General features: G+C 40.3%; 1 protein-coding gene across 1 annotated transcript; it reads left to right on the top strand.

Annotated features, from left to right (window-relative positions):
* cckbrb (cholecystokinin B receptor b) lies at nucleotides 1–27,861 on the top strand. Its single transcript, XM_080477910.1, has 5 exons — nucleotides 1–542; nucleotides 14,990–15,241; nucleotides 18,901–19,162; nucleotides 23,397–23,524; nucleotides 26,216–27,861. Exons 1-5 carry the CDS (start codon nucleotides 389–391, stop codon nucleotides 26,758–26,760), a joined length of 1,341 nt encoding a protein of 446 aa, XP_080334036.1. The 5' UTR covers nucleotides 1–388; the 3' UTR covers nucleotides 26,761–27,861.

Raw genomic sequence — 27,861 nt, 5'->3', positions numbered from 1 at the left:
ATCCCGCGGTCAGTCGCTCTCCATGCACGCGCGGTTCATTTAGCAGGAGAGCGCAGTGGTCCGCCGCTCCTTCTCACCCTCGTGCGGTGCGGTGCGGTGCGGGACGCGCGACTCTTTTAATTAACACGCGTGACGCAAACGTCTGAGTGCGTCTTCATTAACATGAGAGCCGGAAAACCAAAAGGAAATAAACTTTTTTTTTTCTTTTTTCTTCACGAAGACATTAATCAACTTAACCTCATTAGTCAGATGTGATGGAATATAGATTCAAGGTCTGATTTTACTCCTTAAAAAGCTGGGGCAGATATTGAGAGGATTTCTTTTTTTTTCTTTTCTAACAATTGCCGACGTTACTTTAATTTGGCAAAGAAACAATATTTAAGAGGACATGGATTTCTATGCCCGGAATGAGACGTGGTTGTGCGTCGGAGCGCAGGCTGAGGCGCTCCAGAACGGGACCAGGAACGAGAGCCTGGAGAGCGCAAGCATCGCCTGCAACAACTCATCCACATTCCTCACACAGCAACGTGTGAGGCAGCGAGGTGAGCGGACACACACACACACGCGCGCGCACACACACACACACACACACACACACACACACACACACACACACACACACACACACACACACACACACACACACACACACACACACACACACACACACACCACTCAGCCACCACTTCATCATCAAAGAGGCAACCATGAAGGAGTTTGAGTATTTGGATTCCTCCAAAAGAGTGTTTTTTTTGTTTGTTTTTTCTACAATCCAAATTTAACTTGCAAGGTTTATTAAATAAGCTATAATAAGGTGGTTCTATGTGATTGAAATGAACTGAAACGGTGGGATTTTTTTTGTCAGCGTGGAGTAGTGAGTGGGTAAAAGGGGGTGATCACCCCCCCCCCTCCCCCAACCCGATTTCCACCTATGCAAAACCGATTATTTCTGCCTGTCAGATCAGTTAATTGATATTTATTGCTTCAAGTGAAATCTGAAGCTCAAATTGACCAAGAGGAAAAGTTGGCTTCAGCAATTCACTTCATTGAGATTTATAAGTTTGGTCTTGTTTTGGTCTATTTTGAGACAGAATCAGTGAAGTGAAAAGAGAGAGAGACAGAGAGAGAGAGAGAGAGAGAGAGAGAGAGAGAGAGAGAGAGAGAGAGAGAGAGGGAGAGAGAATCACGTTTAATCCTTGCAATGCTGGAGGGGATTTGTTCATAAAAGCCCTTCCCTCCTGGTCACCGGGCTCCACTCTGCTGTATCTGTGTATTTTCAAAACATTTTCAAGCACTTTATCAAAATTGAAAGTCCAAGGATGGAACATTGGTCACTGATTCTCTGCAATAGTAATACAACTGAAATGATTTGAATTCACCTTGAACAAGCAATGAAAAAAAACGTGTTGCCACTCTTCCAATTTCCTCCCAGTGCCTGTTCCTCCCGCCACACAATCAACACATGCTATTTTCACCCATCTCGACACTGTTAAAGCTCTTCATCACTGTTCCCATGTGTTGATGAGCTGTTTGTGCTGCATGTGCCGACAATGAAAACGACCTTTGATACACAGGTATGAGAGAGTGAATGGAACTTGCTCAATACCATGTATGATCATTCAGGCTTTAGAAATGCCCATCATGGAGAGACAGCTTCACCTTCCAGTGATCAATAATTAGAAGTACTCAGCTTTTAGAGTGACAATTAGATCGACTCAGACTTGCAGCAGCAGTTAAGTTTACATCTTAATTCATTTTTTTTTATGGGGAAACATTTAACTATTTTGCCCGGGCGATGTATCTATCATTTCCTCTCAAGCACTGACTATTATTTTTCCATCTTTAGCGATCTCACTGTATCTTCTGACAAGGCGTCACACCCATCTAATGAGAAATAAAAAAGACATCTGAACCATACCGTCTGCTGACACCGTCATTACTCCCCCTGTCACATCAAAATTGATTGCATCTCCACCACAGTCACTCATTCTTGTCATCTCCTCTCCCGCTGTCCATCACATGGTTTCTGTGTTTTGCTGCACGTTGAGATTATATCACTGTTGAATACCCGCTCGAGTACTTTTTCTGTAACTTGTGTTGACGTCAGCCAGAAAACACCTCTGTTTTCACGTGGGTCGCTGTCATGGCGTCTGTAAGATTTCAAACACCTACAATCTTTTGGAGGACTTCACGGCTTGATACCCGGTGATGGCCGTCCAATATCTCTGTTGACCGTACAAGAAGCAGGGACGGTAAATTAGTAAATGTTAGCGAAGCAGACAGTGGTTGATTTTGTCCTGTGACATGGCTCATGATAAACAAAACACATTTTAAAGGCCACTTTGAGAATCGCACCATCATTTGTGATAAAAAGGCTGAGATGGCTTTTAAAATCCTTCTGAGCTCCAGGACACATAACTGCATATTTTACCTATTGGGAGGTGAGGTGTTTAATACACGGTGGGCTGAGCAAGAAGCCTGTTGTTTTGTGTTCCGACCAGTGTGGCCAGGGCCTCCCATGAGTCGCCTGGTGTCAATCAACAGAAACCCCTTTCCCCCGTTGCCTCCATCGACGGTTCGGGGGAGCATTTGGCTTAGCGACAAGGCTTAGATGACATTTACCATGCTGGATTAGCCACTAGCTGTGACATTTACCCATACCTGGGTCTTACAGAAGCGTTGCGCGCTTTTGTCTGATAGGCGCGGTGACACCCGGACCCCCGGGGACGGAAAGTGACACACACACAGCATACGTATTCGAGGGTGTGTGGTGCCGCCTGGTCCATATAATGTCCTCTATAGCTACTGCTGAATGGGGGGGGGGGGGGGGGGGGGGGGGGGGGGGGGGGCAGATCAACCTTTAAATATTAAAGGATGTAATATGAACCTCATTATTAATTTATTAACAATTTCACTGAATAACTAATAATATCCTCTTCCACTGCTATTAACTTTTTGCATGAATCACTACGACGCCTAATTTGTGAGAAAATCCTCCGGCCCGTCTTTCACTGACACCCAACTTGCTGCTATATTAATACTTACGGTCTTTTAGAAATGAAGCCAAAGTGGGACAAATTGTAAACACAAGAGTACAAAACCGCAAACATCATCAATGTGGTATGTGGAGGCAATGAGGCTTAATGAAATGTGGATGAGACGGTGTGAACCCAAGCCTTCTATTCTGTTTCAGATGATTGCAGGTGGAAAACATCTGATTGTGCCAATAAAGGAATTTTAAGTGAGTAATTCATCCTGTTTACATGCTCAGAGAGAAGACCTAATCACCCAGAATAAGTGGTGAGACGTAGCCATGCTGCAGACTCCGTTTTTCCTCATTTGGCTCTTCTGACTGAAAACAGGTCCTTAAATGATTAGTTAAGAAGAATTCATATCGTGTGAGAAATGGCTTCGCTCTTTTAGAGAATAGTTTCTCTCATGTCTTTCGAAATTGCACTGTGTGACAGCACGATGCATCGATAATTATCTCTGTTGGATGCTGAAATGAGGCCTTCATATTGAAGTGGACCGAGGTTCTTTTCCCAGGTAGTGGATCATGTCCCGCTGCCATGTTACCACAGAATCCTCTCCGTGTGTGTTTTCATGGCCGCAGTACACTTTTGCAAGAGCAGGCTGAGGGAAGTGCAATAAGCTACTGAATGTCCAGCTATGAATCTATCGTTATTCAGGCTTTATCCAACTTAAAGCTCTGCGAGGAGTACGTGCTGATAAATTAATGTACAATGCATGCGATTTGCAACATCTTAACACATTTGCATTGTTCATGATTGTGTGTCCTCTTCACATGTTTGATGCAGCTCAGACTTTAGCGAAGTCGTGAAGTTTTTTTTCCTCAGCGGGCTCTCTGCAACTTTTATATGTGGACTTTAGATCTATGACTGCGCTGCATCGCTCCACGGTGAAGACAATAAATAATGCATGCAAAACCCTTATTTGAATACTCCTGTTAGTGCATGATGTCAATCATAAATTATTATTATTCCCAGTTCATCACCTGCACGATGCACGTGAACTGAAAGTGCAATCGATTAGCCCTGACCTCCGGGTCAGGCTGCTGCGTCTCCCTTAAGTGGGGGACATGCATTACTTATATTATGGTGAATTCATAATATAACATTAGCTATTGATAGTTATGTTCTGAAATTATTATTTTGACTTTTTTGGGGTTGTTTTTCACCCTCTTATGATTCCCACCAGTAATCCAAAACAACCACAGCGCACAGTATTTTGGTGTACAGCAGTTAAAGAGAGGAAGAGTTTTCCTCAGCAAGCAGCACTTTGCATGCATTTGAAAATGATAATGATCTTCTAAACATTCTATTAATATCTAAAGAGAATTATTGTTTGCTATGCATGATTCTGAAAGATTGTTATTGTTGTTAAACAAATCTTTTTTTGGACCATATGTCTGAAAGTCCTTGCAGTGGACCAAAATGCATGCACTTTAGAATTAATTTATTTTGCATTTACATTTGATTGGAATTACGAAGAATGCTGTGGCAGACGCCAACAGTGCCGGCATTAAATTATAAATATAGCAGGGGACATAATGCTAGTTTAGTTTGGTTCATCTCATACTTTCTCCAATTAAATAATACATGCTGTGGCCACATCAGCATCTAAAGTAAATGTCAATAAGATTGTATTACTATGAAATAAATGGTTATCAAGTTAACCCAGCTTTTTTTATTTTATTTATTATTTTATCCTCTTATACTTCTTCCTTAGCGGCCAAATGTCATGTTATCATTGTTTCTGAGTTGCCAGAGCCTCTTGACTAAAAATGAAGCCGCTGTATGTTGACCAGGTCTTTCTGTGGAGAGTTTGTGTTCCCCCCATGTGTGCATTATTGCTGAATCAGTCCAAACACATTTCTTTAGCGTTTAAGACTCTAAATTGACCCGCCCCTCTTCAAGTGGATAAAAGAATAAAGAAGATGGGTTAGGGTGTTAAGTGAAAAACATCACAATTCAGGAGAAAATAGTTTTAAACAAAAATGTAGAGCAAAAACAAGTTTCACCCTCTCTCATCCTTTAGCACATAAAACACTTGTGATCATTGTATTTAGGATATTAATAATAAATTTTTATTTTTTTACAATAAACATGATACATGGGGGAAGACACTTCAGCACTTTTTTTGCTCAAAAAGTGCCGAAGCATTTCTGAAACTCCAACAGCATTAATTCCCTTATAGATCCCTTACATGTTATTATAATGTCACACCTACTTAGCATATATCTTGTAGGGTTTATTGGCTTCAGGGTAAGTTCATAATTTGAATATTTTAAAATAATCCTGTCGAGGTTTATGGGAAATGCTAAGATCCTGAAAAGCTTACATTGCATTTCTATTAACTTGAGCAAAATATACCCCAGGACTTTTCCCAACTGAGCAACTTTAGGCTGCAGAGTTGTTGTTGTTGTTGTTTTATGGTTTTGCGGAACACGCCACCTTTGTAACTATGGAAATCTCTTGGATAGGCCCAGCGATGCAAAATGAATTTCAGTGTAATCAAAAAGTGATCCTGTATCATACAACCACAGTCACACATCTGCCAGCGTGCGCATCTGGTTTAAAGGCTCTCCAAATAAGAAATCTCTCCGCCAGTTGGCCAGCAGTCTGCGACAGGTGCTGATTAATTAGTCAAACCCTGGGATCAGTGTAATCTCTCACAGATATTTATGGATTGATTATTACCAGATGATTCATGGTTCTTTGATTGATAGTATCTCATTAATAGTTTTGCTGTCCAAGTTTTGGAATCCGCAGCCTGTTGCCAGGAACAGTCGGAACAGCCTGTTTCAGATCTTTACTCTCCTAAACGACAACGTTTCAAGTGAAAACACATCGTTTTTGCGCTTTAGCGTCATAAAGGATTTGTGTGTAGAAATGCTGAAAATGATGTAGTGAGTTGATGTAGTAAGTTGTTTTTTGGAATGAAGCCACACACACATGCATATAAACATTAACAATCGCGAGTACACGGACATTCGTATGGACAGGTGAGGAAGTTGTATTGCTATTCCGGGTGTTTCTCAACTCTGAAACCACCAAGAGAATATGTGCTGGGAGTCATGACACTCTGGAGGCCACCATCGTCGTTATTGTCCATCTACACGTGCAGGTGCAGAAGAACTATTTTCTGCGGCAGTGGTGCGCATGCGCAGTAGCAGCAATGTTCTTTGTGTGAGTTTTTCCAAAAAGTTCCACATTGGGAGCTGTTTTCAAAATGCTGCAACAAAAATGTAAAATTTTCACTATATAATGTTGTGATAATGGGGCCTCAAACGCAAGAAACAACACGTGTGGTGAAAGTCCTTAAAGGTGTCAGAAACAAATGTTTTGAGGGACTTTTGTGCAACTGGCTGCGCCGCAAGGTTTTGGACGTGACATGTAAACAGTACAGGCGTGTTACAGAGATGTGACAGAACCAATATTTTTGATCCTCTGGTTTCCATAGGAACTGTTGACCACTTTCCCTCAGTGACAGTAGCTGCAACTGTAACTCTCTTTGCAGTTCATTAATCAATGAGTCATCATTTGATGGTTTGTTGTAGACTTGTGACGCAATCATCTCAAAGCATTGAAACGTTACCTGCATCAAAAAAGATTGGAACAGTTTCTTTTAAAGAGAGACATTGTTTATAGTTTAAAATGAAAATTGGTTTTAGAAAAACGAATGTAGACCCTCTTAACTGCAATGTAAAATAGATTATGGCGGCAGCAACGTGAAGGACGGTTACACACTTAAATGTTAAGATTTTTTTGGAGACCTCTTCATAGGCTGAAAAAGTTATATACAACCACTGCAAAGCTTAAGTGTCTCAATACGAGAGTACTCTCAGTCTTCGCTATCACTTAAATACAATATAAACTAATGTCAGGCAGAATGTATCGCCCCGCTTCACGTTGGTGGCCTCACTTTATTCACAAACGCAGTTGCGTACTGTTACAGAATTCAGAGAGGCTTCTCACAAAGCACACACACACACACACACACACACACACACACACACACACACACACACACACACACACACACACACACACACACACACACACACACACACACACACACACACACACACAGACACACACACAGACACGAGTCAGTGAGGTGAGAAAATATGTCAGCCGCAGACTCCATTACTCTAATGATTGACAGCTAACATGTGACCAATCAGTGTGCAGAACAGGGCGCTGTGCCGTTGAGGCCAGGTCGACCAAAAGTTGTGTCTGGAGTAATCATGAAAGGAAAAGTCTAAATTAACACGGGCAAGATGTAATGTTCACATTTATCAGTGTTGTTCACTTTATCTGTGAGCAATAACACTCCTGAAGTTCAGCAGCAGATGTTACCGGTCCTGAAATGTCCTCTTAAGGTGTTGACGACAGAAAATTCTAATGTTCTCACGGGAGCATGTGCAGTTTAAAAAAAACTAATGTTTTACCTGATTAACTCACACAGACCAAAACAAATTTGTGTTTGCTTATCATTTGACTTTCTAATATTTGATTCTAACTTCTGAACTTAATTAGTGAGTCAGACTGATCCAGACAGCGCAGCTGCGATAATACAAGCGTGTATTTCCACATGAGTTGGACATGGCACAGTGAGAGACAGTAACTTGGAACTTTTTGTTCTAAGAATTAGTATAGGAGCGTTGATGGCCAGGGGGCTTTTTCAAAGAGATGAACAGAGACAACACCAGTATGGGTGTCTAGTTGAATTTTTTTCTTGCAGAAAGGAGTTGGCGCATACAGCATGAGAGCATACAGAGACAACTGAAAAACACAGAGTCTTTTTCTAAGGAGACAGGTGAGTTCATGTGAATTCGTTTTTCAAAGAAAAGTACATGTTTTCCTGGGAACCACCCGAAATAGGGAGTTATGATCAGTGCAGTATAAGGACAATTTCACGGTCATGATAATGGTTGGGTTTTTTTTTTTGTGAAATGGAATATTAGTCATGCAAGAGGAGTTTGACTCATCAGGGGCCATCAGAGTGCAAGACAAGCAAAGTATATAGATTTTAAAAAAGAGAGAGATTTGCTATTAAACGTGCGTTCTTAAAATTTCTAAGCTGCCGTTTTTCCAGGAAACTGCTGCTGTGTAAACTCACTTAAAAAAATAATTGAAAAGCACTTTTTTTTCACAATTGTTGTAAACCAAATGGTATTGTTAAGTAGTTTAGTTCCTATTTTTTCCACAGTTTCCCTTGTCAATCGTCCTTGTCACTTTAAAAGTAAATGACACAATTGTTAGTCATTTACAAATAAATAGAAATTGCAGCATTAAAATAAGAAGAGGAAATGAGTTGTGCAGAAAAGACATGATTTAAATCTGTAGCTTTCTACACTCAGCCTGTAACCTTATTGTTTTGGTTAAACAATATTAATCTGCCAGCAGGCAACGGTACGTTCTCCATCTTTGCAGCGCCAGACAGCAGGCAGGGAAACTTGTTTCCTCACAGCAGTGGAGACTGGAGGAGTTAGTAGGGATTAGAAATAAAGTTAAACGAACATTTTCTCCAAACAAAACTCCAAATAAAAGACATCATTGCTCTGTGAAGTTAACCACTTAATCATCACATTTGTCAAATTGATGCCTATTGTTTACTGTTGGCTCACAACCTATCCTGGCCTGAAATTACTCAAGAGATTGCGTTAGCAGATTCAAGAAGCCGTAAAAAAATTTATATGACGAGCAACATATCTCTATATAAAAGTAAAAGCGTTCAGAGAAGTCGCAGACTTTTCTGTCTTCATCAAACTGACGCTACAGGTCTGCATAGCGGAAAACATCCATTTCAATCCCATTCAACAGGCACACAATTTCATTCTACAGTAACAAACACCCTATCGAGGCTGAGAAACACGAGACTGACATATTGGAGCTGCACGTTTGCTTGTGAATGCAGGTAACGCATTGAAAAAGCAAAATGGAAATGGCCTGCCCGAAGGAACTTGGAAGTGTGCTCGGGGAGTTATCAGCGAGCTCACAGGGAAACTAATTGGCTCCGATTAGGCAGAAGCCAGAGTAACATTTTTCACGGAGCGAGTGAGAGTCAGTCACAAACAAAGGAGCGGCTTCCTGCAGCCTCTTGCCAATCATGTGTCTGCACATTTCCACTACTCTCATGTGGAAGCACGTGCACTTGCAATGCTTGTACACATACCGAATCAAACAACTTCAGATGCTGCTATTTGCATTCCTTTGTCGGCGGAGACGCAGTGACGTCTGGCTGCTCACAAACCGATGTTTCAGCTCTTTATTGATTTGCTGGTGAGGCGTTAGAAACTTCATGATAATGATGTTTGTGTATCTATTCATTTCGTGCAAGCTGGACATTGGGTTGCACAGTGGTGTAGTGTTGTTGAACCCTCCAGGTTGTGGTTGGGAGTCCATCAGTATGGACTTTGCATGTTCTCCCTGTATGGTTTTCTCCAGGTGCGTCAGTTGCCTCACACAGAAACAACCTGTGCTTCCTGTGCTCAAATCTGTGGACAAGTTCCCATTATGGAGGCTTTATGTCCTCGTAGAGAAAAAAAAAAATTAAGCCTCTGTCGAGAAAAATCAGGCATCATTTGACATGTTTTAAGGTCAAATGTTAAGGCACGGGGAGAGATAAGAGTAACGATTAGGAAATAACAGTAGCTATTCAAAACAGATTGTAAGAGAAAGAGAAGCGTGTCAAAACACAAAACGAAGAAATAATAATAATGATGATGATGATGATGGTGATGATGATAATAATATGGATCACAAATGTGTGAACGAAAACAGCAGATGCTCATTTTGTTTGAGCCTACTACTTCTTTTCAAGGAGGAATTCTGTTAAAATAGGAAAGTGGCCACTTTGCACTTCTTCAGAGAGAACTGTGTTGTAGGACAACAGATGGGTGTAAAACAAATCATTTACTCATAGATTGTGAGTTTTTTGCAACAGGAGTCACTGCTGATTTTTCACTATCGTGGCTAACATCACAGTGCATTATATATTTTGCTGTAATTCTTTGTATTTTTCTAAATATTTTTCCTGCATTTTGTGTATTTTTCTTACCATTCTGCTGTCTTTTATCTTTAATTTAATTTATTTGATGAATCATTCTGTTTTTTAACAGACTGACCTCCTGTCTATGACAGAATCTTTGCATTTTGCCTGAGGTGCCGAAATGTGTTCGTCCTGCTAATCGCTATTACTGTTGTTTAAGTGAAGACAAAAGAAAGGGAAAAGGGTGAAATGAGAATGCACTCAACAAAAGTTCAACTTCATCATCAACCATCCAATAAGTCACAATGTCATGTTGTAAATAAGTTTGTCTTTCACTTCCCATTTACCTTGATAACTATTTGATGGTTATGTTGCTGTAATTTCGCTTTAGCCAGTTTAAGACTATTTCTTAATGATGGTAGTGTGAGCCACGCAAAATGTATATTGGGGGAAATGATTTGGTGCTTTTGTGTTTTGTACACAGCTGTTATGTTGTTTTTGGGACCATCATTTAGGGGTTAGGGTTAGTCCCACCTTCATCCAAGCCTCTGTCTTAGAGACCCGCCATAATCCTTTGCCCACAACTGGTTTCATTGTTTTTTTTGTCATTTGAAAATCCTCAATTGTCATTAAAAGCTTAAACAAAAAAATACTGAATTTATTCTGGATTTACAAGTGGAGTCCGTGAGTATTACAAGTGATCACCAGTCTACTGTTTGGGTTCATTTGGCCTCGGTTGTGGATCATAGTACGTCTCAGCACGCAGAATAGCTCCTGCAACACACTGACAGTATATCATCCGTAAACCCTGGCAGGTTTTCCTATGTGCACATTCAGATGTGCTTCTGTAACTACATGTGCTGACTCTTTTGCCAGATTTTCTGCACATTCTGCTGCCTCCTGATAAGCAGGCTGATAATTAGATCTCGGATTAAGCGGCCCCAACCAGCTGTGCGCATTATACATACTTACATCTCAGGTGGATTACTCCAATTTAATCTGATTTAGGTTGATGATTGGTTTCAATAGATGGAGCAATGACCAAGGGAAATTCAGGTGCTTTGTTTTGTGATTCAGTTCTCTTTGTAATTGAGTGAACTGAGGTTTTCCGATCAGGGAATCCATGTTAGTGGCGTTATACCTTGCTTTCTGTTGAATAAAATGTGACAGTCGGAACTCAACGCAACAGTTTTATTCGAACAAATAACAGATGAGTCACTGCCTGACCTGCTTTTCCCCCGTGTAGCTATTTTTTAGAGTATATTTGGGTAAAATCTTTTCACTTTTAATTGAAAGTGAAACCAGAAGACCTGGCTTGCAATATAAAGCAAAGAGGGCAAACTGCAGTTGACCCCCAAAGATAGAAAACAGTACAGATCAAAGCAAGAAAAAAGAGAATAAAAAAATACAGTGAACAAAAACCCAAAACGTTTGCACTCAGAGTGAACTGCAGAAAGTACAAATGAAAGTAAAACGATAAAGCTGTGTAGCAGAACCATCTTCGAGAGAACAAACCTTTTCTAACATGTATTTGCAGGCTGTTGTCAGTGTCTCTGTGCAACTGTTGGTGGTCTATTTTCAGAACATTAGTGTGTTTGGTTGCAGCTCCACAACTGTGTCCGTAAAAGACAGACTCATGTGTGATATGATTTGCCTATTGTCTCCTGCAGATGTGCAACACAAGGGTCTTTTTTTAATTATCAGGATACAAACACAGCAGGAAACATGATTAAAGAGTTTTGCATCCAAGCAGGGGAGTAAGGTGAAGATGAGAGCGAAAGTAAACACCATGGATTTAACAGGATATTATCCAGCCGAGCTGCTAATGATTGAAGGCGCAGACAGTATGTTGTACTGTACAGAAGAAATATTGGCATTGAGAGTTGATGTATTTGCATATAAATCACCTAATGTAGAACAAAACCATTAATAAAATACTTAGAATGTACTGTAGATGTGACAAGGAATAGTAAAATAGGAAATGACACCAGAACCACAAACAATAAATATAACACCAGTTACCAGAAACACAAGGACCCCTGTGGGGGAGACATAAGAGAGACAGGAATAACAACAAATGACGGCTAAAAAAGGAACATAAAACTAAGACCAAGACAAAAATAACCCAGAAAAATATTACTATTATTATCATTCAAATCTCAGCCTCTCTGATGAGTGGCATTGACAATCACACACTCGCTTGCTCTTCAACATCACTTCAGTTGCATCTCCTGGTCGAGAAACAAAGACAAGTTATTTTTTTAGTTATAGATATTTGCCGATGCAGAGGAAGTCGGTCTTCTTCATCCCAATAATCCAGCTGGAGAATTGTCCCTCACAAGTTAGACAAGCCTCGCATTTTAAAGAAATACTGTAGATTAGTGTTATTTATCACATTACCATACTCTTGAAGCCCTGATTACTTCTGGTTCGCATTGAAAAACCCCATAATGCATTGCAAATCACAGTACAAAACCATATGACATCAATACAGTGTATGACTGCTGGAAATTGGCCCTAAATTAACAAAAAAGAGACACTAAGAGTCACAAACAACAACATGCCAGATCTAACTGTAATTTATACTTTAAAAAAGTATTGCAGTAACTCTCATATAGTCAGTTTAGTGTTCTTCATATGATCATAGGACAGACCAGCATATGATAGTGTAGTTCAGAGGTCTGCAACTTGCGTCTGTGTGGCCAATAAATGTACACATAGCATTTTATTCATTCTTTTCCTTTTCTTTCAGGGCACATGACTCATAGCTATTTTCTTGATAAAGTGGAGATCACTTGTGATGCAGTTGTGACGCACCATAAACTAAAGAGAACAGAAAGAAGGATGCTGACGTTAATGTGATAAATATACTGTATTGTGTCGTGTTGGAAAGGACCCTCTGTGTTACTTGTTGTTCCTATCAGACGGCCCAGGACACTGCCTCACATAGTGGAAGCCTACTGACCCCTGGGATAATAGTAATAATAACAAAAACATTCCCATAATTTAAATCAATCATTGGAGGTAGCTGTGGATAGTCTTACGGTCAGGGTCAGGGCCACCAGGAAATGAATGTACTTCAGCACAATATCCTCTTAAATGATGGAAACGAGTCTCCTTCTTTCTGTGTGGAAAGCCTTTACCTCCTTACAGGGAACAGTAATATTCTACATTTTCTGAAAATCCATATCATAAACTGAAGAAATCTCAGCCTCAAATAGCAGAGGAGTGTTTTTATCCAGCAAACCATTCCTCTGCCAAGACAAGACTCATATTTGTAAAAAGGTATAAACAGTAAACAGTATAAAATAGTCTACAAAGGTTGGTATGTAGTCCAAGATTACTAGAGGAGTCTCTCTGCAAACGAGAACATTTTACATCAGAAAACAGGATTTGTGGGTTTTACAAACGTTCAATGGTCCGTGTAAACATGTTGAAAATATTTGTATTTGAATAATAGTTGACTTTATATAAAAAACAACAACAACAACAAAAGTGGACCCTCTCAGTGTGACCTGCCATAGATTCCTTTTGTTGTTGCGAGAATCGTTAACCCCTGCAGCATATCGTCTGAATCGTCTCCAATGCAGTAAATCATTCTGTTGATCTGGTTCTCTTCTGAGCTCATTTTTAAATCATTTGCCAGATGGAAAATTTCGAACGTTCAGATTGATCCATGTGCTCACAGCGCTCCTGACACCATGCGGTGTTGTGGCTTAATTGAACTTGCCTTCACATCCCTTAAATTTGGGATTCTCACACTGTGGCACCCGAATGCAAGCTCCCTCTAGTGGTACGTAGGGGCAAACCATCATTTTGGGGCAAAATATATTAAAAATAGTATGAAACTTTGAATAGAAAATATAAAACATATGAAATGTATATGTCATATAAGTGTATATGGAATAAGTCCATAGCTAATGAGGTAAGCCACCACTACTGTATGTTCAGGTCAGCCATAACGATGGAGAGCTCCATATTCTCTCTAGTGGCACACACTGTGGAAAGTTTGACAACCACTGCTCTACGTCATTCTACCACATCATCAATAATCTCAACAATCCCAATATGGAGCCTTGCAATTGCCCTCCAAGGTCATGTCGGACACCCCTGGTCGGCACTCCTGAGTGTTTTCAGGACTATTCCTCAAGCTGATCTCCTGTCTCGCTTGTTTTCAGCGATCGTCACGCTCAGGTTCAGCCTGCTCCTCCCATAGATTTCCGTCCAAAGCTTTTTCCAGCCTTTCACCAGCTTTCATCCCGTCGCAGCTCATTGTGTGCACCTGATGTTTCACTGGCTCAGTGAGGTTTCGATTGACTACATTCCACATATTTTTTTTCTTTGTGTCTGATGTAGAACTGGGCATAACACCAGAACCAGAACATTAGACATCCAAAACAGGGCGACCCTCATTTTTCCACATTCAGATCAATGTGTTTCATTTTCAGCAAAATGGCATTTGATCCATCATCATGCCATGAGCAGTACAACCAGACCTTTAACTCTGAATAAACAGGAAGGAATGCATAAAAGACTGTTTTTAATTAGGAAGACTGCTCCTTTATAGCATGGCTATGCTTTCACACACATCCGTAAACACTATATGTCATGAGTTGATGGATGAGGTTTTGCCTCTTTTCTTCCGTGCTTTTGTTGTGCTTGGACAAGATTGAGTGGCACAGATGCTACCTTTGATTATTCGAATCATCTGGGCAAATGAACTTTGTCTGCATGGTGTTTCATGCCAAGAGAGAAGCCTTATCTTTTAGATTTTTTTTATGTTAAATTTTTTTGTCAAATGTGGAAGCAATAAATTAGAATAGATTAAAATCAAACGGTATAAGGGATGTTTGGTGGTGGTGGGGTGGGGGGGTCCATAAGTCAGTAACTAAGCTGCAGAGTCAGGCCCCGAACGACAGTGCTCGGAGCCACTGAAAACGTGTAACATTTCCTTTTCTTCTGCCTTTAACAGACGAGGACCACACACTGCGGATCCTACTCTACTCAGTCATCTTCTTCCTGAGCGTCTTTGGAAACATGCTGATCATTGTGGTTCTTACAGTCAACAAGCGCATGCGCACTGTGACCAACACCTTCCTGCTGTCGCTCGCTGTCAGTGACCTGATGATGGCCATCTTCTGCATGCCCTTCACACTGATCCCCAGCATCCTCAAGGACTTCATCTTTGGAGCGGCGATGTGCAAGATCGTGTCCTACCTCATGGGTAAGAGAAGCTGCTGAGGTGAGGGAACAGGAGGGACTGCTTCTCCAATACTGGATTGACATGTTTATTGTCTGGCACTACAGATAAATGCAGCTTGATGTTATAAGTGATTTTGTGAAAACAAATATAATGCTTAGGAAAACGATTACAAATGCTCTACATATCCCACCTCTGAGAGGTCACCGCTGTCGATCACTGAGCCAGACCCATGACCCCCACCAGCTCCCCACGGTGCTGCACTGTGACAGCCCTCTGCTCCCCGCATGTGTGGTTAAGGTTACCCATGAATATGGGTGAAATGCAAATTTTCCCAAGAGGGGTCGATACAATATTCAAAACAACAAGAAAGACATTATCTTGACAGTCATAATCAGGAGACCAAGAAGAGAAAAGATAAATTGAGATATTTTAACACTCTGTGCAGTTAGAAATGTTGATTAAACATGTCAGTTACTTGTCAGAATAATTTAGAGTGGGCATCTTGTAGAGGTACAACAGATAACAAGAGACAACTGCAGAAGAAAAGTGAGACTATAGTGAGAAAACAATGGCTGATGTCAATGAACGATGGCAAAAACAATGGGAATACAGAGAGGAGTTGCAAAAAGATGACAAGCAAAGAGTCAACCAGCTCAGTTCAGAGGTAACTAACCTGAAAGAGCTCAAGAGAGTAAGACTGCACAGCTCTCGGTACACCTAAATAAAAAAAGAGAAGGAACCTAATAAGACAGGGAGACATAAGAAAATAAAAATAAAACAAAGGCTGAAAGAAATGAACCCTGAACGAAACAACTGAAAACACTCTGTGAACACCTGGGATAGAAAGTGAATCAGCTTACACAGGAGATCACCAACTCGAAGAATAAACTGCAGGATCAACAGGCTGAAAGCTCAGACTTTAAAATTCAGCTTGAGCCAGAGAAGAAACAACTGAGAGAGACCATCGGTTTTTTGTGAGCAAACCCTCTTAGATTCCACGGAGGATTTAGAAAATCACTGATCTGTCGAAGAGGGGAAGATGGGTGCAGCGATTGCAACTCCTAACAAAACTCAGTCTTATTACAAAGGAGGAAGCTTGAGACTGACGATGGAGAGATTGAACCAGGAAACAGGGATCCTGTAGCAAAGCTCAAAACAAAGGAGACAGAAATGCACAACAAGGAGGCAGTCTGGGAGAAATGAGAAGGAAAAAAAAAGCCCAGAGGGCAACATACAATCTCAAATCTATTCATTTATGTACTCATTGAGTGTTGTGAACTTAATGTAATGAGAAAGTTGCTGAAAAATGGATGTTGGATACCATTTTAATTATTCACAGTGTCACGAGGTGCTTTGGTCTTGGATGTGCTTATACTACTGACTTCTGATTAATACTCAAGGCTCTTCATTGGTAATTCACCAAGTTGAGGAAGTATTCATGCTTCTGTTTAATGAGTTCTTTGTCAGGTCATTTAAAAGCCAGAAGGGACATTTAGGCATGTTGGGGATAAATCTATATTGTAATTATAACTACTCATTATTTTACTCAGAGATATCTAAAATTAGAAAAAGAAATTCAATTCTCCATGGTCAAAACATAATTACACATTTAACATTTCAAAGGGCAGCTGTAGTTCAGTTGGTCTGGGTCATTTTTCAATATAAAGGCTGGCGTTTCAGTTGCCCCCATCTAACTGCGTCCATTTAATGGCGCTGACCCTTGGACACGATATTGAACCCCAGAATGCACAAGTGATTTGAGAATTACAAAGAGGTGAACATGCACTAAAAATATCAAGTCCATTTCTTCAATTTTGATTTTGTTTGAGAAAAAAGTGCAAAAGTGTCTTGAGTTGTGTTCTTCAGAATCATATTGTGATTTTTGGCATCAGGTAAAACAAAAAAAATCAGATATATGCATTGTGATTTGTAATATAGAAAAGAAAATACTACAGTAATGTCAACTTAATATTCAACAATTTCTTGCCTGTGATGTCGATGTTGTCGTGTTTAAAAAAGTAGTTTTGGTGGCACTAATCACAGAATCCCAGCGTCTTTATCAGACAAATAGATGCTGAAAGATTAAACTCGTCACGATATATAAAAATTTAAGAACCAATTAGGGACACACTTCAAAACCTGCAAGAAGACAAAGAAATATTATCATTAATATATTTTACATGCGCTTGTCTATAAAGTGGAATTAAAGAAAATATTAGTAAATATGTACATTGAATGGAAGTCACTCACTTTCTTCAGATCGGTGGATTTCTGCTGATTTGAAATTTCAAATTGGTTAAATTTGTGAAACGTTTAAGTCCATTGAAAATATTTTCGGGGGGGGGCACCTATATTTCATTGCTATGATCAAGGATAAGTTCAGGTTGGCATCGAATTGTCTGTCTCGCTAACAACAGGAAATGAATTGTATCTCAGACAATGAAGTAGTAAACAGATCAGTAATTGGCTGAGCATGAACAATTTCATTTCGCGCTGAGTCAGCCGCATTGCACAGGGCGATTTGAGATTGCTAGCAATATTTTCCACAGAAATATGAAGTTTTTATTATGAGACCAAGAAGCATCGGCATCAGATATTGGCAAAGATGCCACAACAAAGTTTGCTTGGAATGGTGACAATGAGAAGTCATGGTGAGGGTTAAAATTGGTGGGGAAAAATCGATGAAATCAACAAGACGCTTGGACAGTTTGTCCAGAAATGTGGTGGGACTTCATAATCTGACTCTGTAGCGGACGACTGTGCAAGTTGATTTTCTTTTATTGTGTAAGATGTGTTCCAGGTCTACTTATTATCTAGTTTTTGTATGAAATATAGATCAAATTGCTTTAAAATGGGTCGATATTGCTTTAAAACCTTCAACTTCAGGCAGGTCTATGGCCCCCCAAGACCCCCACAACTGTAAGTCATTTGTTTCGTGTTGTCATCCCTGGTCACTGAACTCGAGGGGGAGACAATTACACTGAAAGGATTGGCATTAGAAATATCTTTTTTTTTTTAAAAAGCATTAAATCAAAGAGGGCTGTGCTGCCCTTGAGAATAGAGGCACCTGAGAGTTGAACTGTAAAGGTTTATAAATTAAAGTACATCACTTGTGAATGCAGGAAATCATTAGGGTGCATTGAGAGAGAGTGGACTGACCTCGTGAGACTGTCTCCTGATTGTCCTTTGCTCCACTGGGCTCTGCCCTAAAGCTGCCTTCATAGGTCTGAGGCAGGATAGTACTCTCCTGGGTGCTGCCTCTTCCTCTCTTCCTCTCTCACACACTCACACAGTTTGATTTTCATTGAGGATATGGATGAGGCAGGTAAAGAGTAATTTCCCGTCTTCCCCTGTCAGCAGGGACTTGCCAGATCTCATCAGTGGCCAAGGCCAACATGATTTCCTCCACCACAAGATTCGGATAACCATCTCAGCCCCCTCCACCTTGCACTATATTCCTGAGACGGTCTCAGCAGAGCACTGTGCTTTGTTGTGATTGCAGATATCACTTTCACATCCACAGACTTGTTTTTATTATGAACCTAAATTATATTCTGAGCGCTGAGCGGAAATAATTTTTCATTCATGAAAATAAAGAGTACCCAAGGACAGACAGGACTGCATATGCTTACTTGATTTTTAAATTTTTTTTTTCCCTCTCCAAATGTTCTGCCCTGCAGGTATATCAGTCAGCATCTCTACATTTAGCCTGGTTGCCATAGCGATCGAGCGCTACAGCGCCATCTGTAACCCTTTAAAGTCCAGGGTGTGGCAGACCCGCTCCCACGCCTATCGGGTGATTGCCGCCACATGGGTGCTGGCCTTCATCATCATGACTCCCTACCCAATCATCAGTCACCTGGAGTCTTTTCAGCGTAATGACAACACCACAGCACACAAGTGTCGCCACAAGTTGCCCACCGCTACGGCGGAACAGACATGGTGAGTGTTTACAGCCGAGACCCTCGAACATCTCCCAAGTGTTGCTGCTGTGGAATGTAGAGAAAAGCTTGTTGAACCTTTCAGTAAATATAACAATTCCTTGCCATTCCAAAAATGATTGGAACCCTCTGATATCCATATTCTCATCATCTGTAAAGCTACATTGTGACCAAGCACATCTGACACATTGGTTTAAGGAAAACTACTATTATAAGCAAAAGGAAAGATTGTTTGCCTAATATTCAACCAACCTTCAGGTGTTTTATAATATATACAGTTTGAAATAAACAAAGTAAAGCTGCTATTTGGAACTATTTCAATTAATAGATGAATCAATCAATCATTTGCCTTTGACTTGCTCGAATTTGCTCCAGGATGGATTTGGGCACAAGGTCCTCCTGTTTGATTCAAATACATAACGTCACTATATTTTCACATAATTCGTGAATTGTTTTCAGCTGTTTCTAATGAGCTTTCCATCCGCCTTTCAGTTTTTTAAAGGCGTAACGCTTTCCTGCGTGGTCATTTATAAAGGCTAAAAATATTAATTTCACGTTCATATTCCAAGCTCCACGACATGCAAAAATGTGTGCAGTCGATGCACAAGTCGAATTTCCATTCAATTCAACGGATTTATATAACACCAAATACAACACAGTCATTTCTAGGTGCTTTTAACAGAGAAGTTCTCCCTACGAACACTGGCATAAATTACCATCTTAAAGTCTGTCTTAACATGCATCAGTCTATTATTTTCATAGTTCGGAGCTGTTTATTTCTGCATGTGACTTTATTGCATTTGCATGCCTGTATGTTTGAGGTACTGTAGATACCAGAAATGCAGTGAACCTGCAGCAGTAAACTCCATTAATGCAGCATTTATGAAATAAACTGTTGACAATACTGCATAACTGTCAATTATGCAGTATGTGCTTTTTATTAATCTCTTGGTCGGACGAGCAATTTTATACCACAGGTTTTGAAAAAGTGACAGTAATCAAGGCAGATGGGCGAAGGTGAAATTCAGGATGATGAAATGTTGCATGATAAAGGCTTGAGCGAGATAAGACAAAATGGATACAGACATAACTCGATGCATTCTTTCTTGCTATGATAAGTTAGTTGGTTGAGTTTGAATGAAATGAAAGTTTGTACTTGGGTCTGGTCTGATTTGGCCTTTTAGTCCAGACTGAACGATAGATATTGTATATATTCTATAACATCAAATTTCTGACCTCAATCAAACTTCAGTCTAATAGCTTGTCTGCAAATGATCTTAGACCTAATTTTTAAACAGTTTTGGCATTGTTGTTTTTTTTTTGGTGTACATGGGATACATTTAGAGCGTCAGAAATAAACTACCATAAAGCATAAATCAATCCAGAGTTTGATTTGACTGGACTTGTTGCCAGTCTTCACTAATTACACCCTTTGAAGGTTGCCAGTCCGACACAGAAGACAGCCATATACATCCTACATTCACCTCACATGAACGTTTTGGAGTACGGGAGGAAACTGGCATACCTGGAATATAACCCACACATGCAAACTGAGATTTTATTTCCATAACATTGTCGCCATGAGACAAACCACATTAACCACTACGCGGCCCTTCGATTTAACTTGACTAATTTATTTTCCACCTTTTTTGAGTCAGTGGATCAGACTGCCAGCTCCAAACGAGACGATTCAAATGTTCCAGCTTGAGAGGTCCTTTCACTGTCTGCACTTTGCATGCACTTCCTGCGCCTGAGTGGCTTTTCTCCCTGTTTTTCTCCCTCCTGGAATCCAAGGACATGCTTGATACGTTAAATGGTGACTCACACTATACTGCCAGTAGGTGTGCGTGCATGCATAAGCATGCATAAGCATGCATAAGCATGCATGCGTGCGATTGTCTCTCTGTAAATCTCCGAAAATCGAACTAATCAACTAATTAAGATTAACAGGCGGGATCATGGCACTTAGTCTTTGTTGTGAGTGACAGTTACTCCCCCCTTTGATGAGCTGCGACGGGTTTTATTTCAGCAGGAAACAAAGCAATCCACAGTGAGGATCATCTCAAGGTCCAATCACATTATGTTAAATAATGTCAAAGTCCAGTCACCTATGTCACATGGTCTTTATCTAAATAAATAAATTCACTTCCTGCAGCTGATGCTAATTTTAAAATCTGGATGACTGTTTGCTCAGACAAAGGATTCCTCCGACAATTCTCTTTAATGAAGGTTCCACTGAAGCCTTATAAAAGCATGCACTGCTCTGTACATTTCATTAGCAAATCAAACAGGAAGAAAACCAACAGTAGAACAAATGAGATTTTACATCAAAGCCGGTAGTTCTATAAGGCTTAATCCAATTTAAGGTAATAGCAGATACAGGCAATTCTGGAGCCACCAATTAGCTTTATACTGTGGGTTTGCCCTAAAGAAACTCTGCACCGTAAGGCCATCAAAATGGGACTTGATCCAGGAATATCTTTTGTTGTCAGGAGACTGTGCTACACCACAGCTTCGTTTTTACACTTTAACTACATTTAGGAGGAAATACCAAGTTACCTCTTGTAACAACACTTCCATCAATACCTGATGATGCAGTTCAGTTTAAGCACTTGGGATATCTTTAGTTTAGCAGAGCTATAACTTAAAAATGGGTTACGCATGCTTTTCTTTTATCTGGTCAACATCATCGGTCACATTTCCAGGGTAATAAGAAGCACACCGGCTTGTAAAATGCAGCTTATCATAAAATCGTCTGCCAGGTCGTACATTACTTTCACTCACACAGCTTTACTCCCGGCCGCACTGGACAGCGTGCCGGTTTTGTATCAAATAAACCTGAGATGAACTTTGTCTGTGTCTGAGGGGTGTGTGGGGCTCTGTGTACTTTCAAGAAGACACGCTACACTGAAACATCTCATCCACTTCCATATTCGGGCCTGGAGTCTGTTTTGTAGCAGCTCTTTGTGTAGCTCTTTTGAATTTTTTTGGTTTTAACATTGGAACAGATGAAGAGAACAGACGGTGTTTGTGGGTTGTTTTTTTCGGGACTCAAGAGGGAACAGGCCTCGGGGTAATTTCAGTCCAGCAGAGGCACTGTATCTGTGTTTTCATACAGAGAAGACGTTTTATTATTTTGTATGTGTGCATATTGTTAAGCTTTTACGTTGAAAGATGTGGTCTTAGCTACCTTCATTAATTGATGTGTTGCTCCTTGCTTTCTTATTTTTATACTTTGCTGTGTTTTTGAGCAACTTTAGTGGAAGTGTGTGTGTGTGTGTGTGTGTGTGTGTGTGTGTGTGTGTGTGTGTGTGTGTGTGTGTGTGTGTGTGTGTGTGTGTGTGTGTGTGTGTGTGTGTGTGTGTGTGTGTGTGTGTGTGTGTGTGTGTGTGTGTGTGTGTGTGTGTGTGTGCGCGAGTGTAATTGAAGCCAATCCAAGCTGACACTGAAGGAAGGCATCGTCCGGCCTTGCATCCCTCACAGAGACAACGCTGAGACAAACAGAACAGAATGGAGTATGAAGCACACACTCAGATTGACAGGCAATTTAGAGTGACCACTTTAATTCTGGAGGAAACAGGATAACGATGTACTCAGAAGTAGAAAATGCAAACCTAATACAAAAAGGCCCCAAGCCTTATTTCAAGCTATGAGACAAGATGGCAAACAACTATGGATGGCGAATGTATTTATTCTTATTTGTATTTGGATAAAAGGCAAATTATTTTGTCTCTGTTATTAACATCTGATCTGGTCTGTCAATACTGGGTTATAACTTTACAAGAATAGCTGATTTGTTTGACAAGAAACAGTGTTTGGGGGAAGCTGCACAAATTAAAAGCTCCTACTCTGAAGTAATAATTCCCTTGAATGATACTTGACATAGAACGGTTGGTAATGTGCATGCATACGTGTGTTTCGGCATGCGAGTGGAATTAATCTGTGATGAGGAAATTGCTCAAGGTTTGCTCGTTCTTGCAACAATGAAATTTGATCTTTTGGCTTAAAAAAACAAAAAAAACAAAAAAGGAGAATCTTAAAATGACCTCAGTCGAAGGTTTTGTTTTACGACCTGCGTTTTTTCCTCCAATACTGCGAGGAATTGTCTTAAACAGATGTTTGATGAATCATAGTAATGGTAATTAATTACATGGGGTATTCAATCTGGGGCTTTGCATGAACGCATGTGATCTACAAACAATGAGCTTTTTGCACCTGTTGTGTTTCTCTCCTAGGTATAGTCTGCTCTTGGTGGTGCTGTTTGCTATTCCAGGTGTGGTCATGATTGTGGCCTACGGACTGATCTCCAGGGAACTCTACCGAGGCATCCAGTTTGAGATGGGCAACAAAAAAGACTCGACTGGTGAGGCCACGGACAAAGCATATGGGAAGCACAACCCAGTTCTAACTCCCGACGAAGACAGGGGTTTCTATAAATACCTAATATCAACAACACTCCTCGTGACGGTGTCATTCGAACATTCAGCACCAGCAGCTCTACTCTTCAACTCGCTGTCACTCCTCTGAGACCAGGATTATCACACGTCACTGACTAAGTACTGACCACACTTTGGTGTGAGATTCATTATAAATGAAAAGTAATTATCAATATTATCTGAGTGGCATGAGGACAGACGAATTGCTGCTGGCATGAATATTCGTTATCAAGTGGATCTGGTGGGATATCTATTGACCGATGTCATGTTGCAATGTGTGATTGTCCTGTTCTGTGATGTTATGGCTTCAGTTCAACACTTCATCTGTGTTCTAGAGAGTAAAGAGCTCTGCAGAGAGTAATCACACTCTGTGTCAGGGTGAGGGTAAACCTTTTGGGTTCCAAGTAGGAGTTGTCAGAACCTAGTACTTTCTACTGCTAGTATTTTGTTTGAATACATTCATACTTCGCATTCACAAGAGGTTGCAGGTCGTTTGGGGACAAAAATGCTAAATTGTGTCTTTTTAACTACACTATTGATCATTTCATATCATTTGAAAATGAGTTTTGTATTTTGGCTCAGACCTGGACATTGTGAGGAATTAATACTCACATAAAATACGTCTTTGTTTTCAGTTTGATGATTGGAATTCTTTTTTTTTTAAAGGTTACATAGATCATGCTTGTCGGCGTGCTGTCACCTCCCTTTGCTGTGTTGAAAACACAAATTCAAATCACCATCATCAGGCCAACCTGAACAAATAAAAATAAAAACTTGACTGATGTATAAACCATATGAAAGCTGATTTTTAAAAAAACAGAAATTATTACATTGGACAGATTTGAGTAGAACTCCATAGTTGTCCTCGTTTTTTTCATGCACACCTCTTGGGAAATTAATTACCCCCCCCCCCGGAGGAAGTTATAAATCCTTCCCTATAATGCTATTTTGATTGCATTATCATTCGGTTGTCTCATAACGAATACCATTCAACCTTAAATCCCCCAACCACTTCTGACATTCACAGTTTTTCATAAATGACGAGGGTTTTTTTGCATTTTAATCGCAACATTTTCATTAGATCTACAATCATGATAATGTGTGCAGGTTAAGTAAAACATAACCTTTTGTGGGCATGTCCGTGCGTGACCGGGATGGTGGCTGTGTGGAGCGGAGGGAGGAATCGGCCTGCAGCTGCAGGTCTGGGCATCACCATCTGCTTGCTCTCACAGAGAAAGATGTTATCCAAATTAATAGATAACAACCCAAAAATAACATAAAAACCTGAAATTAGAGGCGAGGGCAAGAGATACGAGTGATAAAAAAAAAAGCTGACAGAGAGACTGTGTACATTCTGTTTAACTTGTAAGTTTTTAATACAGTGTTCACTTCAATAATAGTTTCCCTCTATGGATAATTATTTGGACAGGTTTTTTTATCTTGTTCCATCTCTGTGTGGTGGTGCGAGCTGGTTACTTGTGCACGGTGCGGTTCCTACAAAATGAATCCTCCCAATCAGTGCGTGTTAGAAATCAATCAGCTGGACACAGGACCAGCTCAATTTCCTTGACCATTTCCTTGGCAAAAATACTTTATGAAAAATGGTGCAATAAAATAAAAAATCATTTGGGATGATCATTATAACAGGAAGCACAGGGAAAGGCTTTGTTTCATTCAACTAGTATTGGGAAGTCATTTCCAAGATATGTTATTTAATAAATAACTTACATATATTTACATAATAATTACAAACATAATTAGTATTTACAGGCAATGGCAATGCTGTCATTACAATAATTTACTGTAATAATCTGAATTTGTAGATGCTTGCCGTTTCTCCACATCCAAGCATTGGTTCCCTCTATTCATTACATCAACTTTAATGTAATGAATGCATCACATTGCAGCAGATCATCACAAAAGTGTGAAGAAAATCTTTCCAAAAAAATAACAATTCCCCAATGTTTGTTTTGGATTAAATGAAAACTCTGTTCAACACTACTCGAAGACAGCCACAACGTTCGACACCATTTCTCCTGAGAAGAGTAGAAAGTTGGTTTTGATGGCTCAGCTTGAACAGTAACGATACTGTACGATTGATACGAGGTTTTTTATGTGTGCAAAGGATGGAGCTTACGTGTTCTTTAGCAGTCATACGGTCTGCTTTGAGAGTAAAATAAAGACATAGGACTCTGTATTTAAAATCCTGATACATAAGACTTAATAGAGGAACTCAAACGCTGCAGCAGCTGCAATGTGTTTCACTTCTCAGCGAGTGATTGTACGGCTAATTCTTTGAAGGCTTTTTTCGTTTTTTCCTTCAATTTCACCTAAAAATTAGTTTTTTGTTCACATTCTATAAATTAAAAAAATTCATAAGTCTTGAGGTTGAATTTTTCAAATCAACAAGACATTTTATTTTTCAGTTCAATACATTTTGTTACACAGTAATCAGACTCATTCTATCATTGATATTTGTTTCAGATGATTCTAATGACCTTTATATTCTAAAGTTCCACTTATATGTTATATGATTTCCAAACACATAAATTCAAGTCTGTATGTGGATATTCAGCTTTGACTGGGTTTTTTTTTTTTCATCCTGCTCTCCTTTGCAGATGTGAAGAATGGCCTGACCTCCGCTGCGTCTGCTGGTAGCGATGATGGAGACGGTTGTTACGTGAACGTGGTCCAACGGCCGCACTCGATGGAGATGTCCGCCATGGCGGCGGCGTCGAGCAAGGCGAGCAAGGCGGAGAGACCTCGCAGCAACACATCAGAGGCCAAGCTGAAGGCAAAGAAGCGGGTCATTCGTATGCTGGTGGTCATTGTTGTTCTGTTTTTCATCTGCTGGATGCCGCTGTACTGCGTCAACACGTGGCGGGCGTTCGATGACGTCTCCGCCAAACACGCCCTCTCGGGGGCGCCCATCGCTTTTATTCATTTATTGAGCTACACTTCTGCTTGTGTCAACCCCATTATTTACTGCTTCATGAACACGCGCTTCCGCAAAGGTCTGCTTACCACTTTCTCGTGCTGCGCTGCTCCTTTCCGCCGCCATCGTCGCCGTGGGCTACGGGACAATGAGGAGGATGTCATGGCAACGGGGGCGTCCATGTCCAAGTTCAGTTATACTACAGTCAGCACTATGGGAACTTGCTGAGGGAGGCTGATGCAACAGCAACGCAGCGCGCTATTTTCTTCATTTTTAGGCCAGCACTAAGCTCATAGGGACAGTAATGTGAATTCTAAAAGCAGACGATGTAATGTAGCAGTGTAGAAGCTTAAAAAAATTAAGTATTGCTACCCAGTCCGTCAGTGTGAATATAACTTTTTGAAAAACAAGACAAAAATAAATAAATAAATCAGAGTAAACTGTTGTCTGTCGTCCCAATGGACTAAGACAACTTAGATGTTTACAGTGCATTGTGCGTGTGCGCAAGTGTGTGTGTGTGTGTGTGTGTGTGTGTGTGTGTGTGTGTGTGTGTGTGTGTGTGTGTGTGTGTGTTGCCTTTATTTCTGTTGTGAAGAACGAAATGTGTTTACACACTGGCATCGGGGAACTCGTCATCCCTGTCGGGACCCATAGAGAGAAACCATAAGATTACTGGTAAAGACTGGATTTATTGGGCGGCTGTGGTCCTGCAAAGGTGAAAGTCACAGTTAAGCAAATAGTAAATATGGCAAAGTCTGGCTGCAGGAGATGAATGCAAGTCTATGTAATGTCCCTGAGAAGTGTGTGTGCGTGTGTGTGACTCTCGGTACTGTTTGTCGTTTATCTCTTAATGGGGTCCTAAAACTAAAAGCGACATGTGAATCTGACCTCCTTTTTAGGCCCCAAAATGGAGGACCCCATGCTGGTTTATATATGTTATTATAGGCTTTTATGGGTGAGTTTATAGTTTGGTTAAGATTCCCGTGAAGATTAAAGTTAAAGGAAGGGGCTATGAAATGCATGGAGTCATATGGGAAACCCGAGTCAAAACAGCTCTACGAGTTTGGTGGGGATGATTCCCTTTACACATTTCCATGATGAGCACTGGATGCCCAGAAGGAAAACTTAATACATTTTGAGTTTCATGGTCAGACAAAGTTTAAGATTAGGTGAAGATTAAATTGAAGAATTAAAGGTTCTGAATAAGCATACAGAAATGAATGTAAATCAATGCAATGGCCCAAAGGGTGAGAAAATATCAATGGTGTGTAAAATATATAGGATACATACAGCATTAGTAGTGACACAGGCAGTTTTGTAACGTAGTTC

This window comes from Lipophrys pholis (genome assembly GCF_963383615.2).
Source record: "Lipophrys pholis genome assembly, chromosome: 13".
Taxonomy (NCBI): Eukaryota; Metazoa; Chordata; class Actinopteri; order Blenniiformes; family Blenniidae; genus Lipophrys; species Lipophrys pholis.
Note: the sequence above shows the minus strand (reverse complement) of the source record. Positions and strands in the feature narration are given on the sequence as shown.

What these genes read in the sequence shown, in the direction of transcription:
- cckbrb (XM_080477910.1), top strand. Translation starts at nt 389, where the DNA reads ATGGATTTCTATGCCCGGAATGAGACGTGGTTGTGCGTCGGAGCGCAG. An exon ending in GATCGTGTCCTACCTCATGG is followed by an intron (nt 15,242 to 18,900) that starts GTAAGAGAAGCT and finishes TCTGCCCTGCAG; the next exon opens with GTATATCAGTCAGCATCTCT. An exon ending in GCTACGGCGGAACAGACATG is followed by an intron (nt 19,163 to 23,396) that starts GTGAGTGTTTAC and finishes TTTCTCTCCTAG; the next exon opens with GTATAGTCTGCTCTTGGTGG.